This window comes from Sminthopsis crassicaudata, chromosome 5 (assembly GCF_048593235.1).
Source record: "Sminthopsis crassicaudata isolate SCR6 chromosome 5, ASM4859323v1, whole genome shotgun sequence".
Classification (NCBI taxonomy): Eukaryota; Metazoa; Chordata; class Mammalia; order Dasyuromorphia; family Dasyuridae; genus Sminthopsis; species Sminthopsis crassicaudata.
Window position 1 is genome coordinate 271,646,450 of NC_133621.1, and position 17,837 is coordinate 271,664,286.

The 17,837-nt window shown below is 35.2% G+C and overlaps 1 protein-coding gene across 1 annotated transcript in view; it reads right to left on the bottom strand.

Moving 5' to 3' along the window:
* Positions 1 to 5,257, bottom strand: part of LOC141544655 (uncharacterized) — a 160,977-nt gene extending 155,720 nt beyond the window's left edge. The window contains exon 1 of the mRNA XM_074271052.1: positions 4,397 to 5,257. Coding sequence (XP_074127153.1) covers positions 4,397 to 4,623 — 227 coding nt within the window. The 5' untranslated portion in view covers positions 4,624 to 5,257. The remainder of the gene's footprint in view (positions 1 to 4,396) is intronic.
* Between the last annotated feature and the right edge of the window lie 12,580 nt (positions 5,258 to 17,837).

A 17,837-nucleotide genomic window follows, 5' to 3' on the forward strand; every position in this document is an offset into this window, starting at 1 on the left:
CTCCTCATGTTGAGTTTTCTTGGTAAAGATACTGGAGTAGTTTGCCATTTCATTCTCCAACTCATTTGACAGATGATGAAACTGAGACAAACAAGACTGAGAGATTTGCCCAGAGCCACACAGCTAGTATCTGACACCAGATTTGAACTCCACAAAGATGAGTCTGACCCCAAGCCCAGCATTCTATCCATTGAAAACCACCTGCTCCTAGCTAATTATCTACACCAAGTTGTAAAGAGGTTGTGTTATGTATTGGTGGAGGAAATATTCATAACAATAAATTCATGTATTACTGATGTAATGAATATTCATATAAATATTCATATTGGTATATTTTATTTTTTTCTTGTTTTTTCAGAACTCTCCTTTTGCCTTTTCCTTCTGGCCTTCTTCCAGTGTCTGAGTTAGAGGGGAAGAGAATTTTTCCTCCCCCTTCTTGGATGTACCTTAATAAAGAGGAAAGCTAGCATCTCTTATGTGTCTACTATGACTCAGAGACTGTGCTCCGCATTTTACCAATATTACCTCATTTGAGCTTTGGGAAGTAGGTATTATCATCCTCATACTTGAGGAAATTGAAGAAACTGAGAAATAAATTTGCTCAGGGTCCAACAACAAGAAAGTACATAAGGTTCAATATAATTCAGGTCTTTCTGGGTCATTAGGGGGAATACAAATTAGTGATTAAATTAGTAAACAAAACAGAAAAACAACCCATAAGACTTTTATGTCTCTTACAAAAGTTAACTGCTAATGTTTTTAAAAATTCAATTAGAAAAAGAGGAGATGAAATGAAGCCTTTGATTATTGAGATTATGAAGGGAACTTTATAGAAACTGAAATTTGTTCATTCAGTTCACGCTACTAATTCTTTCTTAATCCAGGCATATTCCTTTTATTTATCAGCTATGATATAAACATAGGCTTTTTTTATTCAGGAAAGAAGACAAGATAAAAGAATGATATTTCTGGGAAGGAACTGGCAGAAAGGAAAAAGGAATTTTTTAAAAGGTGTTTGTCTATATTTGTGAAATTACTTAAGCAGGAAACTGAGTTATGAGTAGTGAAAGGAAGGAAGCAAAGCGGCATAAAATTCTCAAAATACAGGAAAAGAGGGTGAAAAAGAAAGTAAACCATCATGCTGAGTGAAAGCAGGATGGGAGGGCAACTTGGTTTCTGTGCATTTTAGGGGAGAATATATCCATAAAAGTAGAGGGGAGACGGGAAGAATCTGAGACCATTTTCAATGAATTCACAAGTTCCATATTCACTTACAAATTCCATATTCACCTTTTTGAGTATGTCTCTACATCAAGTATACTCTAACTTAAAACTGGTGGTGGAAAATTAAATAGTGACATTCTGTTTAGACTCAATAACCAAGAGTTCTCTGATCATATTTAAAAGTATCTCAACCTTGAAAAAGGGACTAACATTTTCTTTGAACTGACATACTGCTTAGGTATAGGATTTTCATTTTTCTTTAGTTTTAGAAAAAAAAATATTTTAAAGCAAGAGTTACTTCCAATCATTTGCATTTATGTTTATTTTTGTATTTTAACAAATATATATTATATGTGTTTATATTAAATACAATACCCCATATTTTCAAGAAATTAGGATTGTTGGGTTGTAGGGGGAATACTTGTGGAAATTATTTAAAGAAAAATAAAGTGAAGACATGACAAGCCTTTGAATATATGTCATAGATATAAAAACTTTGAGCAAGTTCTAGGTTGAGTTCTATTTTCTATGACAACTAGAGTCTCTTCTGCTCTATACAGCATGCAGCCAATTGGCCCATTGTAACCGGTAGTTTGGTTGAGAGAGTAAGCATGGAGTGAGCAGATACTGTCCACTGTAGCACAAAACACACCCACTTCCTGACTCCAGTCATTTTTACCATGAAATTCTCTTCTCTTGCCTTCATCTCTTGCCCTAGCCTGGCTAAAATACTAACTTCTAAAAGAAGCTTTTCCCAACCCCCCTTAAAACTGATGTCATTGATCATTCCTAGTTTATCCTGTATGGAGAATCATGTTTGTACTTTTATGTTTTCATGTTATCTGCTTTATTGAAACGTGAGTGCTCTGACAGCAGGGTTTGTCTTTGACAATTGTGTGTATTCCAAAATCTTAGCAAAGTGTAAGTTACGTAGTAAACATTTAATAAATTTTTGTCCACTGTCCTTTCCCCACTCATAGCACTCCATCTTCTGACACTAAGTAACTTTACTTGCTGTCCCCATGACTGGAATGCTCCACACTTCCACCTCCTGATTTCAGCAAAAGTCTTGCCTTCTATCAGGAGGCTTTAGTTATCTCCTTTAAAATTAATGCTGTCCCTCTGTGAGAATACTCCCATTTCTGCTTGTATGTATCTAGTTTATACATAGTGATTTGCACCCATGTGTTATCTTCAACAACATACAGGTTAGACATACTCCTTAGACATACTCACTTCACTCAACTTCATTTCCTATGATCTACTTCACCTATCCCAGCCGACCATCTACAAATTCAGCACTGCCATGCTTTCAAATCCCGTTTCTCTCATCTGATCACAATCTGTTGTCATTCTGTCTATTCCTTTGCTTTGCAAAATTAAATTCTGTTTTTCATCCAGACCATGATTTCTAATCCAAGGCCATCACTACCGAACTAGCTACATTCTTCTCCTTTCTTCATCTTGACTCTTTGGAGAACTATGCAATATGGCTGTTCAACCCTCCACTGACTTCCCTTACGGCTGTTCAACTCTCCATTGCCTTCCTTTAAATCTATTGCTCATGTATCATATTGCCAACACTGTCCTTCTAAGCCTCAGGCTTCCTGTGTATATGTTTTCAAATAAGGCTGGAGAAAATCATGCAACTGTGCTTACTAGGGCCACTATAAATTTATGTTACGTGACCTCAATTGAGCTCTCACTGATCCAAGGCAATCCTTTGATATTATACTTCCCTAAACAATTCATTATGCCACATACCATGGCAGGTCTTTTGAAAATTTTTCAATTCTTCTCAAACCTCCCATGGTACACTCTTCTGCACTTTTTGAGCTAAAAATCTTGGCTCATATTTACTGAGCAAAATTTGAGGCCATTCCCTGAAATCTCTTTTACCCTTCTCATCTATTTCATCTATAAATACCTCCTACCAATATTTTCCCTTCACCTCACATGAAGTAGCAGCCCTTTTCCTTGCCAATGAAAATGTTTCTACAAATACAAGAGATAGCATTCTATCTTACCTATCATGCGTCTACTCACTTATCTTCAATCTTTCACTACATTCTGGCTATTTCCCTGCTTGCCTCCAAACTTACCCATGTCTTCTCCCCCAATCACCAAAGAAACTTTACTTGATCAATCCATCCCCACTATCATACCACGCCTCTATCTTTTGTAGCTAAACGCCACGAGAGGAATCTCTACAAGAGGTATCTCCAATTCCTCTCCTGTCATTTTCTGTTGATACTCATGTTCTTTCTTCTAATGGATCTCTTAGTTGCCAAATCTAATTGTCTTTTCTCCATTCTCCTTCTTTTTGACCCTCCTTTAAAACTACATCCTTTCTCTTGCTATTCCCTTCTCTCTAGGTGTTGTAACACTAGTCTCTCCTGGTTCCTCTGTTTCTCAGGCTGCCTTGCTCATTAAATCCCTTACCTGACTGAGCTCCTACAATGTAGGAACAATCCCTGTTCCCCAATCCTTTGTATCTGTTGCTATTAACCCTGTGCCTGATATATAGAGTAGATCTTAAAAGCAGTTTTCTGCCTTTAAATTTTTACTCTTCACATATCTTGTCCAAATTGGGGCAGCTAAGTGACACAGTAATGTGTTCTGGGTTTGGAATCAGGAAGACATCTACCCGAGTTCAAATTTGATGTCAGATACTTACAGTTGTGTGATCCTAAGCAGGTTACTGAACTCTGGTTGCCGCAATTTCCTTATCTGTCAAAATGAGCTTTAGAAGGAAATGGTAAAACATTCCAGTAACTTTACCAAGAAAATCCCTCAAATATCCTCATGGATACTGTGACACAGTCCTTTTAAAGCATGTCAATATTTCAGCAGAGTATTAGCTCTCACGTTGTACTGATTTAAGAATATGCCAGTTGTACCCGGGTTAAAAGCCAAAGGAAGGAGTTTCCAGTTCACTGAAAATGGACAGGCAGGAGGGAGGAGGCATCACCAGTTTTTGTGACTCGTTATCCAATCTCTAGGAGTCAAAGCCTGACTTTAACCCTGTCTCAGGTACTCAGGTGTTTTGATTTCGAGGAGGTTAATTGGGGCAGGGGACAAACATTCAGGGGGAGGGATGGGGGTAGGATGTCTGAGGTTCCGTCGGTGGGGGCTTTCGCTTCTCTCCCCCTCTCCCAAGCTTTGCTCTTACCGCTTCTTTTTATCCTGATCGTTTACACTGTTTTTTCCTAACAGCAGCCGATACTGCACTTTTGCCACTTTGCCTGCCAAGGCAGCTTTGTGAATCTTCCGGAGGTCCTTGCTCTGGATCATGTATCCTGGGATGTAGAGGGATTTTTGGAACCCAAAGAACATCGGCAGCTTGATGGAGGGACCAGGTGGAAACTGCTTTTTCTTGCCGAAATGAAAAAGCTTCATTTTGGAAGCAGGCTTCAGGGCCGGGAGGGAGTTCTCCCTCCCGGCCCCTCAGCCTGATACGAGGAGGAATTAAAGGAGAAATTGAAGGGTGAGTTAAAGGGAAAGATAAAGCAGAAATTAAAGAGAAAAAATAAAGGGGGAATTAAAGGGAAAAATAAAGGGAGAATTAAAGGGAAAAAATAAAGGGAAAAATAAAGGGAGAATTAAAGGGAAAAATAAAGGAGGAATTAAAGGGAAAAATAAAGAGAGAATTAAAGGGAAAAATAAAGGAGGAATTAAAGGGAAAAATAAAGGGTGAGTTAAAGGGAAAAATAAAGGGCGAATTAAAGGGAAAAATAAGAAATTAAAGGGAAAAATAAAGTGGGAATTAAAGGGGAAAAATAAAGGGGGAATTAAAAGGTAAAAATAAAGGGGGGATTAAAGAACTAAAAGGGGAAATGTCAATAACCCAAGCCAGAGGTTTAGAAACCTGTGAGCCCGCAACAGCAAGAAACAATTCAGCCCTAGAGCCGACTGCAACTCTGGCAATGGCAGGAGGGGAACTGAACTGCGCGTGCTTTTATCAGGTCCGCAGCTCACGCGGATGCGATACAGGATCAAAACACAGCACTGGTGAGTGCGTGAGTGCGGATCCGTTAGCTCTCACCTTGGAGAGTCGAGATCGAGATCGCGAGGGTGGATGAGCTTTAGGTCTCGCGGTCGAATCTCGGGAGCTGCTCTGTTGCTTACTTTCGTAATCATGGGCAAAGCACTTCCTCTTGGAGTTTCGGTTTATATTTTAAAATGAAATCCTAATGCTAGATGAGATCCAGATTGGGTTTTTAAAGGTGTTACTTTCTAGGAGGTTCACTGATGAATTCAGAGACAAGAGATACGGATATGATAGAAAAGAGTAAGAAAACATGGCTATTTTCAAATATTCTACGGGGATACTTTGATTCTCTGTATTACTTTATATCCCACTAGGAGAGATCATCAAAGTCTGCTTTGTTTTTAAGTCACATTATTGTGGAGTAGAAGGTATCAGTATTTTGTTGCTACTTTCTACTGACTTGGGTTCAACGTCCAATCTGTAAGGACATTTCTGCAACTTTCCCGATCCTGCTTTTTTTCCCTGCTACCTTTCTCTATTCCATTCATGATGTGAAATGTATTCTTTGCATCACCAACTCACATTTCTTTCAGCTCCAAATTCACTGAACCTAAGAATACAGAAACAATGTATACCCACTCCGATGACCCTCACTCCCAACACGCTCCCCCAACTGTTCCTGTTGCCAATTTTGGTTCTCCTTGGTCTTCTTTGTTTCCCCCTACCTTCCTCCCTCCTCATCAGTATTCTCTTGTCCCCTATTTCTTTCCCTTACCCCTTTTTCATTTTCCTTTTTTTTTCTTTTCTTCTTTTCCTTCTCCTAGTTCCCCTTCCCCTTCCCCTAATACTCTAATAATTTTCCCTTGCTTTTCCAACAAATCCAAATGTCAGTTCACCTTGTAGGTCTTTTGGTTTCAGTAGGGATTGTCTGTGATCCAGTTTGTAAATCTGGTGGTCAACATGTTGGTTATACTTGTGACATCGCAAGATCTAATCAAGAGATACATTCTCTCCATTGTTTGTTCCTTACCTGATGATATCCTGTAGAACTTCTATAACATTCTCTAACATTTAGCACCGCAATATATTTTGAAGAGATTTGGACAATGGTTTGGCTAATTCAAAGCCCCACTGAGCAAGTAATAACTCCATCATCATATATGTATTATACTGTGTATATATTGTGGACAGCAAATTGGTCATCATTGATACAATTATTTGAAAAAGCATGTACTTCTTGGAGAGAAGGCCAATGTATATATGAAGAATAAACAAGTAAATCTAGTTTGTCAATACTCAAATACAGAGACAAATCATTAAAATTTAATGACCTATAGGTATTTGGCTGAAACCCAGTATGAAATCTGTGGCAGTTCAAACACATTTTCATGAACTTTTAATGAATACAGATGAAAATAGACTAGATAAAAAATGGACAAATCATTCCTCTTACAATTATTGGTGATATGAATAGCTCCCAAATACCTAATATCTTTGTGGTTTATATACTTTTATCTCTGTTTTTGCTGCAAATTTACAACAAACAGTTGTACTTAAAATACTTTAAGTATTATCATTCCTGGCTAGGGAACACAGCTAATAAATGAAAAGGACTAGATTTGAACTCTGTTGTATAGATGGCAGATTTATTAAAGCCATTCTTTTGAAGTTTCTCCCTGGTTTTCCTACCTATGGGACACATTTGTATTATATGCCCTTTTCTCCAGTTGTTTTTGAGAAAATATAGATTATGTCTCCATCTGATTGAATCTATTTTTGTTAAGTCTTCCCATTGTTTCTGGAGGCAGAGCTTAGTTTGATTCCAATTTTTTCAAATACTGAAGCTTATGAATTGTTCACATGCATCAATTGGATTTGCTAGACTACATGGTTGAATATGGCTAGAACCAATGGCCATATTTGACCTACATATAACTTCAAATAGTGTAAAAATGCGGACCAACTTCAGAGAAGTCATTATTTGTACTATTTAAGAGTTATCTGTATACCAATAGTACTGGCTGAAGAATCCTCTGTCCCCCTCCTTAAATGTTCTTTTTCCTTTGTGTTGTCCAATCATAAGGACTCCTCAAAAGATTCATGGGAAAGTAGAGTAAGGGAATTGTGAAAGATTTATCTTTTCCAAAGTCATTAGGTGGGACTGAGTCCAAACCTCAAAATGGATGAGCCCAGGTGATCTTGTAAATTTCAGAAGGTCATGAGACTCTGGAAGGCCACTAGATCTTTGGCTCTAGTGTTTACTGGAGTGGACAGTTGTGGTGGTAGCAGCAGGCTGGAAGAAAAAGAAGAATTAGCATTTAAGAAAAAGGAGACACTGGAAAAAAAATCTGCATTGGAAATACACACACACACACATACACACACAGCGTTTGCTTGAACCTTGTTAATGAAAAATGTGAACTCATTAATTTGAACAATTGTTGAACTGAGTTATGTGTGAAGACTTACTTTAAGCCTCCTGAAAGATAGTTATAATTTACAACTTGGCTTACAATTGAATTTACAAGTCCTATTTAAATTGTTCTTTTAATGCACACTCGAGTTCCCTTATGCTCATCCTTGTTTTCTAGGGGGGAAGAAAATAAATTATCCTATTATCTAAGGCATGGAATAGCAGTTTTAATTTCTTTCCATAGAGGAAAATTTAGATTCTCCAAAGTAACACTTGTGTAAACACTAGCTATTTTCCCTTTGAAGCAGGGTAACAGTGAGGAGAAGGGAGAGGGGGAAGCCAATGCATGTTCTAAAGCTTCCAATTTTATTGCTTTTTCCTGCTATTTCAATGTCAGACTTTTCCCAAAATTGAATCTTGGGAAAAGGGTGAAGGCAGGTGAAAGGGAAAAAAAATTAGTGAAGGTTCAGATTCTTTGTGGCTTTTGCCAAGGGGCATGTAGCTAACCATTTCAATTGATGTGGGGATGTTAGCACAATTTTGGAACCTTTGCATTTGTAGGGCTCAGTGGATTGAGTCCAAGACAGGGAGTGAGAAAGATCATAATTGTTTACTATGTATATGACAATAGACAAGACGCTTACCTTCAGTTTGCCTCAGTTTCCTCAACTGTAAAATGTGGAGAATAATAGCAACTACCTCCCAGCATTGCTGTAAGGATCAAATAAGCTAATATTCACAAAGTGCTTAGCACAGAATCTGGCATGTAGCACTATGTTAGTCATGATGATGATGATGATGATGATGATAATTATTAGAGAAGATGTTCCTTAGAGGATTCTTGTGAAGTTGTGGGAGGCTTTCTATATACCGTCGAGTGCAGACTTCATTAGCTAGATTTCTGGTAGGTCCTCTCGATTTCCTTTGACTTTTTTGGGTATTTCCTCTAGCACTAACCTTAAGGATATTGTAAGGTGCCAGAAGTAATGGATATTATCCTTTATTTTATAAAAGATCATAATTGTTTACTATGTATATGACAACAGACAAGACGCTTACCTTCAGTTTGCCTCAGTTTCCTCAACTGTAAAATGTGGAGAATAATAGCAACTACCTCCCAGCATTGCTGTGAGGATCAAATGAGCTAATATTCACAAAGTGCTTAGCAAGAACCTGGCATGTAGCACTATGTTAGTCATGATGATGATGATGATGATGATGATGATAATTATTAGAGAAGATGTTCCTTAGAGGATTCTTGTGAAGTTGTGGGAGGATTTCTATATACCGTCGAGTGCAGACTTCATTAGCTAGATTTCTGGTAGGTCCTCTCGATTTCCTTTGACTTTTTTGGGTATTTCCTCTAGCACTAATCTTAAGAATATTGTAAGGTGCCAGAAGTAATGGATATTATCCTTTATTTTCAAAAAGAACATAATTGTTTACTATGTATATGACAACAGGCAAGACGCTTACCTTCAGTTTGCCTCAGTTTCCTCAACTGTAAAATGTGGAGAATAATAGCAACTACCTCCCAGCATTGCTGTGAGGATCAAATGAGCTAATATTCACAAAGTGCTTAGCACAGAATCTGGCATGTAGCACTATGTTAGTCATGATGATGATGATGATGATGATGATGATAATTATTAGAGAAGATGTTCCTTAGAGGATTCTTGTGAAGTTGTGGGAGGCTTTCTATATACCGTCGAGTGCAGACTTCATTAGCTAGATTTCTGGTAGGTCCTCTAGATTTCCTTTGACTTTTTTGGGTATTTCCTCTAGCACTAACCTTAAGAATATTGTAAGGTGCCAGAAGTAATGGATATCATCCTTTATTTTCAAAGAAGACTAAAATGACATTACTGTCTTCACATCAGCTTAGCATATCCAACTGTGGCTGATGAGACCAATACAACCTTGGAATCCTGTGCCACAGGCCAGACACAAATAATCCTCATGAACATTTGAGGTGGCTTCTTTGGGGCTAATTCAATCCTGTTTTGCTCATAGAGCACATTTTTCTGATGTGAGTACACCATGCTAAGTGGTACTATGCCAGTGTCTCCCATGACGTGCAATTAATTCTAAAGGTCTTGAGAGTATCTCTGTATTGCTTTTTCTGGCCACCTTGTGAGTGCTTATCCTGTTCCCCAATAAAAAAAATATTTTGGCAAGTGTCCATAAGGCATTCAAAACAATGTGGTCAGCTCAAAAGAGTTGTACTCTCTCTAGTAGTTTGGATGATTGGCAGGTTAGTTCAAGAAAGGCCCTCAGTGTCTAATATTTTATGCTATTTGATAGGAGCCTCAAATTCTTCTTAAGACTATTCTAATGGAAGTAATTCCATTTTTTGGCATGGTGCTGATATACTGTTCAACTTTCACAGACATACAGCAACAAGGCAAGCACAACAGCTCTGTAGCCCTTTGGTTTGATTGTCAGTCTAATATGTCTTATCTGCCAAACTTTCCCTCAGAGCCTCTCAAACAGTGAGCTAGCTCTGGCAAAGAATGTTCCAATTCCATAATCAATGGCAAGATAAGAGAATTTATCCACAGCATTCAAAGCTTCTCTATTTGCTGGAACAATGTTTCCACATATGGATGATGTGGTGCTGGCTGATGGAGCAACTATGCATTAGAGAATCGATCCATACTTGGTTGCATCTCAGTTTCACAGACTATACTGAGTGCACAATTATCTGCAACAAAATAGAAACAAATGTTTATACCAAAATGGTTGTAATTACAGTAGCAGTTGTGAGCTATTGCTGAGGGAAATAGTTTTCATGGGGAGAGGAGGAGAGATGGAAACTATGAAGGAAGTGGCCCTACCCAAATCAAAATCAGAGACTCTCCAGGTAAAAAGCAAAAAGATATTATGATCTCATAAGAAATGGGAAATCCCAACAGATTTTTCAACCAACACCTTTACTGCCTGCTGTGCTAGACCTTATGCTGAGTGAATAGAGAGTATCATTGACTGATTGGGCTTCTGTGGAGCCAGGAGAAATTAGCAAAGTTCATTTTCTCTTAGGCAGAATAGTAACAAGTTTAGGGAAACTAGTTTTATACTCAGTACCACTATTAATATTTCTCATGGATTTGAATTCTTGTTCCTATTGCCATCTCTCCAGACAGAGAATGGTTTGTAGTCTGGAGATGTTTAACAGAATGACTCTCTTGCTTTGATTTTGTAAAGCTATTGTCCAGTGCTTTATCCACTGAGAGCAAAAGGATGAATGGGCTTCAAGAAAAAGTTGTATTCTTCTCTGTTTTGGCCACTTTAAAGTTAATTTTCAAGGAGAAGAATGTCTTAGAAATAAAATCTGGGGAAAAATTAATACAAAGAAAGAAGTGATAATAGCAAGTCTAGAAAGGAACAAAAAATCTGAAGACTTATCAATTGGTACAAGATAAAGTGAACAGAACCAGGAAAGCAATTTATACAACAGCAAAATGTTTTGTTTTGTTTTTTTAATCTTCATTTTATTTTGTTTTTCTGTTAACAAGCATTAATTTTCTTTCCCTCCCAGGACTTTCACCTTTTGAAAGAAAAACAAAAGCAGAAACAAAACCAGGGTATTAAACATGAATACTCAAACCAAACTCATCCCCACATTGTCCCTGCCCATAAATGTATCTATTTTTTTTTGTGGTGATAAAAATTTGCAATAAAGGAAAACTGAAGCCCATGATTTTAATCTTAAGCATGTTCAATTTGTTATCAAAACTAATATTGCCAATGAAGAATGATCAATGGCTTCTCAGTAGCCAAAGAAATTGATCAAACATTCAGAGTAGTTATTTATGCAAATGATTACATAGGGTGCAATGATGCAAATTAAATTAAAACTGTGATTGTTTTAAAGCAGGGTTGTATGGTGGACTTAAATGTTATTAAACCATGCTGACTTGCAAGATCCCAATCTAAGGATTTATAGCAATGGGGAAAATTGAGTTGAACCACATCCTTTGGAAAGTCCCATACCAGATACCATTTGACAACAGAGACACCCAAATTATTAGGCAAATTATCTCCTCATCAGATTGATTCATCTACCACTTGTTTTCCTTATTTCCCTCCCTCCCAATGTACAATGCAACTTTCATCAAAGCAGATTATGATTATGCTTTATTTATATATCATTGTTCAGCTGTCATCCAATTGATGAATACATTGATATCTTTGACCTCCTGTTTCCCCCGCGCCTCCCCCCCCGCCAAAAAAAAGCGTTTCTTATTTTTATTTTTATATTCGTGGGTCCTTTTTCTCATTTTCCATCTCTTTCACATATAGGCTTAATGTGTCACTAAGTGAAAGGTATTCATGATTTAAGTATATACATACACAAAGTATACTTTGGGGCATAAGTCTGAAATTGCTCTGCATAATTTCTATACTAGCTCACAATTCAGCCAACAATACATTAATATAAGTAATTCTACATTTTCTCCTCCAGAATTTTTTTCTTTTTTATCTTTTCCCATTTAGTAGTTATAAGCTATGACATCAGACATATTCCAGTTTTTCATTTCTCTAATTACTAATGACACAGGACATTTTCTATATGGCTATAACTTGTTTTTTTTTTCTCCATGGAAATTTATGTCATATATTTTTCTTTTTAAAAACAAATATGATACTTTAATGTTTATTGAGCATTTTATGTTCTTATGATTATGCACATGCATTCATTTTATTTTATTATTTTTATGAACTGCTGCCAAAGCAGTGCCTACAGGAAAAAAAATATTTCTTTTTAATTTTTTAAATTAAGACTTCTTTTATTTATAAAACATATGCATGAGTAATTTTTCAACAGGGAGCCTTGCAAAGCCTTCTGTACCAAATCATCCCCTCCTTCCACCCATCCCCTCCCCTAGATAGCATGTATTCTAAAACATGTTAATACGTTAAAATATAAGTTAAATTCAATATATTTATACAGTTATCTTGTTGAACAAGAAAAATCAGAACAAAAAGGAAAAAAATACTAGGAAAGTAATCAAAATGCAAGCAAACAACAACTGAAAGAGTGAGAATGCTATATGCATTCATTTTACATAAATTTCTATGTGCATTTTGTTGGGAGAAAAAAAAAACAGAAAAAAACGAGAAAATCATGAGAAAAAAACAGAAGACAGAAACAAGGTGAAAATAGTATATGTTAGTCCACATTTAGTCTCTATAGTTCTTTCTTTAGATGTGGATGCCATTTTCTATCTAAACTATACTGAGATTACCTTGGATCTGTGAATTCCTGAGAAGAACCAAGTCTATTATAGTTAATCATGGAATAATTTTATTGCTGTGTGCAGTGATTTTCTGGTTTTCTTTGATTTACTCAGCATTAGTTCATGTAAATCTTTCCAGATTTTTAATAAACAAGCCTGGGCAGCATTTTTTAAAGAACAATAATATGCAATCACTTCTATATAGCAAAAGTTATTCAGCCATTAGTTAATTGATAGATATCTACTCTTTTTTTCCCCCAATTATTTATTACCACAAAAAGAGCTATTATAAACATCTTAAGCATCTAGGTAATTTGTATTCTTTTGTGATTTTTTTTTGAGACACAAACCCAGTAATGGCTCTGTTCAATCAAAGATTATGCACAATTTGAATGTCTTTTGGACATAGTTCCAAATTGCTCTCCAGAATGGTAATATCAAATCACAACTCCACCATCAATGCATTAGTGTACCTATTTACCCATATCCCTTCTAATCTTTATCATCATATTTTTCTGTAATCTTAGCCAATCAGATAGGAATAAGATGGTACCTCAGGATGGTTTTAATTTGCATTTCTCCAATCAATAGATATTTAGAACATTTTCCATAAGTCTATATTTGGATTTAAATTCTTCATATACCAATTGTCTGCGCATATATTTTGACTATTGTTCAATAGGTGAATAGCTTGCATACTTATGATTTGAGTCAATTCTCTATATATTTTATAAATGAGGCCTTGAACAGAAAAACTGGATGTAAAAATTATTTCCCAGCTTTCTACTTCTCTTATAACCTTGGCTGCACAGCTTCTATTAAAAAGTTTTTTTAATTTAATGTCAAAAATTATCCACTTTACATTTTATAATGTTCTTTGCATCTTATTTGGTCATGAAATTTCCCTTTTCCAAATGAATTAATGGTAAATTATCTCTTGCTCTCCTGATTTGCTTTTAACTATCAAGCCTTATGCTTAACTCATGCACCCATTTTGATCAACATAGGATCAAGAAGTGCGATGTTGAGTTTTTGGCATACTATATTCCAGTTTTTTTTTCAGCAATTTGGACAAAGAGTAAGTTCTTATTCCAGAAGCTAGAGTCTTACAGGGGTGGAGCTAAGATGACAGAGAGGACACACATTTCTTTCTGACCTTCTCTCACAACCCTCAGACTAATTCACAAATCCAGCTTCTGAATTACTTCTGGATAGCAGAATCCACAAATATTGGGAGTGCAACAAATTACCAGCAGAAGATAATTTCAAAGATAACCAGAAAAGGTCAGTTTCAATCCCAAACAGAGGTAAGTGGGCCAATTGCAAGCAGGTGGAACACAGACACCAGGGCAGACAGCACAGATGGGGGTGGTGCAGACTCTGTGCTGTAGAAAATCTACAGGAAGGGATCTACAGCAGTGTTAGCCACTCTGCCCTGGTTGCAAGCTAGTAGATCAGCAGAAAAGTTAGAAAACATCCAACACAAACACAAAAAGGTAAATAGTAAATCTTAAAACTCCAGAATCTCATGGGACCTGGCCATGCCCACCCAGCACTGGGAGTGAGTCAGCACAGTCTCAGTGCAGCTGCAGCTGTTGCTGCTTGTAGAGAAAGCTTGGAAAACCTCCCCTGCCCTAAAAACAAACATTATTTTTAAAAATGAGTTTAAAAAGCAGAGAACTCTCGCTATAGACAGTTTTATGGTGAAAGAGAAGAACAGATTTCAAATCTTGAGAAGACTAAAAGCAGATCATCTCCAGATGAAGCCTGACATAAATTGGTCGCCATCACACAAGCCTCTCCTAAAAGAAAAGAAAAAGTATCTTTAAAAAGAGCTGGAAGCAAAATAGGAAGGGAAATGAAAACTTGGCAAGAGGATTTGGAAAAAGCTTATAATTCATTAAAAAATAGATTTAATAAAATAGACAAACTCCCAGAAAAACAGAATTTGTGAAATGGAAAAAAAATCCCATAAACAAAACAACTCATTTAAAAATTCAATTGAAAAAATACAAAAAGTAGGGGGGAAAAGTAAACGAAGAAAATAATTCATTAAAAATAAATTCAGAACTGAGCAAATGGAAATGAATGACTGAATGGACTATCAAGAATCAGTCAAGTAAAACAAAAACATAAAAATGTAAAAAACCTTGGGAAAACGATTGATCTGGAAAATAGGTCTAAGGATTATTGGGCTTCTGGAAAACCATGATTTAAAAAAAAAAGAGCCTAGACGCTTTTTCAGGAAATCATCAAAGAGAATTGCCCAGATGTCATAGTTATCAAAAGGTAAAGTAACCATTGAAAGAATTCACCAAATACCTCCTGAGACTCCAAAATTAAAATTCCAAGGAATACTGTAGCTAAATTTCAGAACAATCAGACCAAGGGAAAATATATTACAAGCAGCCAGAAAGAAACAATTCAAATGCCAAGGAGCCACAATAAGGATTACTTAGGATCTAGCAGCTTCCACCTTAAAAGAGTGAAGGACTTGGAATATCATATTCTGAAGGGGAAAGTAACTTGGAATGCAGCCAAGAATAAATTACCCTACCAAACTGAGCATTTTCTTTCAGGGAAGAAGATGAACATTAAATGAAACAGTTGAATTCCATTTATTTCTCATGAAAAGACCAGAGCTGAACAGCAAATCTGACTTCCAAATATAGAACTCAAGAGAAACATAAAAAGGTAAAAAGAAAAGAACTCTTGAGAACTGTATTTCTGTTATGGATAGACATAGTGTTGTATAATTTGATTTTACTGTTATAAAAATAGAGGTGGAAAGGTGATTGTACTACAAAAACACGGAAATGAGGGGAATCATACCTTCATAAGTGGCAAAGAAGCTTGAGTTTTCCCGTTTAATCAAATAGCACCTTCCTATAGCCATAGACTATTGTGTCTTGTATACCCAACCTATTCTATTGCTCTACCAGTCTATTTCTCAAGCAGTATCAAATACTTTTGATGACTGCTCCTTTTATAATAGAGTTTTAGGTTTGGTATTGGTAGACTACCATCCTTTGAATTTTTTCCCATTAATTCTCTTAATATCCTTGAATTTTCTGTTTCCAGATTCATTTTGTCATGCCTTATAAAATAATTTTTAGGCAGTTTGATTTGTATGGCCATAAAGTGAATTAATTTAGACATAATTGTCATTTTTATTATGTTAACTTGGCCTAACAAAGAGCAACTTTCTTTGTGTGAAAAGTGTTTGGAAATTGTGTTCTTATAGACACCCAGGAAATTTATTTTCTCTAAAGTCATTTTAAATGGAATTTATCTATCTCTTGTTACTCAGCATTTTTGCCAACATGTAGAAATAGTGATGATTTATTTCAGCTTATTTTGTATCCTACAACTTTGCTAAAGTTATTTCAAGTCATTTTTGGTGGATTATCTAAGTAGACCATCATTTCAAGTGCAAAAAGTGATGAGTTTCTTTCTTCATTGCCTATTCTAATTCCTTCTAGTTCTGTTTTCTTATTGCTAGAGGCTATATTTCTAGTACAAAATTGAATGTAATAAATGGGATCTTTGTTTCATCACTGATGAAATCGGTAATGCATGCACCTTTTTACATTAGAAACAATACTTGCTAATAGTTTAAGAAAGAAGATGCTTATAATTTTAAGAAAAAATTCCATTTATTCATATAGCCTGAAGTGATTTTAATATTAATGGATGCTGTATTTTGTCAAAAGTTTTTTTTCTGCATCTATTGAAATTATATGATTTATGTTACCTTTCTTACTGATATGGTCAATTATGGCAATAATTTTCTTTATATTAAACCAGCTCTGCAGTCTAGGCATAATTCATATTTGGTCACAGTGTATTGTCCTGTTAATAAATTGTTGTAATGTTTTTGGTGACATTTTGGTGACAAATTATATGTATATATAGATCTATATATATATATTATATATATATATAGATATATATAATATCTATATATACATATATATTATATATATACACATATATTACATATATACATATATATATGTTATATATGTATATATGTATATATATATGTATATATATATACATATATATATGTATATATATATATATATACATATATATTTGTTTTGGCTTGTCTTGTGTCTTGGTTTAGGTATCAGCACCATATTTTTGTATAAAAGGAAGTTGGAGTTGTTTTATGAATGATTGGTGTAATTGATTTGTAAATGCATCTGGGCCTCAGGAATTTTTTTTTCCTTAGGGAATTAACTGATGGCTTGTTCAATACCTCTTTTAAAAACAGGAATATTTAATGCTGCTTCTTTTGTTAATGTGGGCACTTAATATTTTTGTTAATATTCAACCATTTCAATTTGTCAGATTTATTAGACAAAATAGATCCTAATTAGTGCTTTAATTTCTTCTTCAATGGTAAGTTAAAACTTTTCATTTTTCATGGTAGTAATTTTTTTTTGTTTTTCTCATTAAATTAACCAAAATTTATGTATTTGGTTGACTTTTTCATAAAACCAATTATTAATTTTATTAACTAGTTTAATAATTAGTTCAATTGTTTTATTCCTTTCAATTTTATTCATCTCTTCTTTGATTTTCAGTACTTCTAATTTGGTATTTGATTTTTTTTAAATTATTCTTTTCTCAGCTCTTCTACTTGCATGATTCTCTTTCTCAATTTTGTTCATGCAAGCATTTATAAATATAAAATTTCCCCTAAGAACTATTTGACTATCTCACAATATTATGTAATTGTCTCATTGTCATTCTCTTGAATGAAATTTTTGTTTCATTCATTCATTCTTTAGGATTAGTTAATTTGTAATTATTTTTAGTCTATCTTTCCCTGGACCTTTACTGAATTTAATTTTTATTGCATTTTATCAGAAGAGGATGTATTTACTATTTCTACCTTTTTGCATTTCTTTATGAGATTTTTTGGTGCTATAGAACATCTTATCAAGACTTTTTTCCCCTT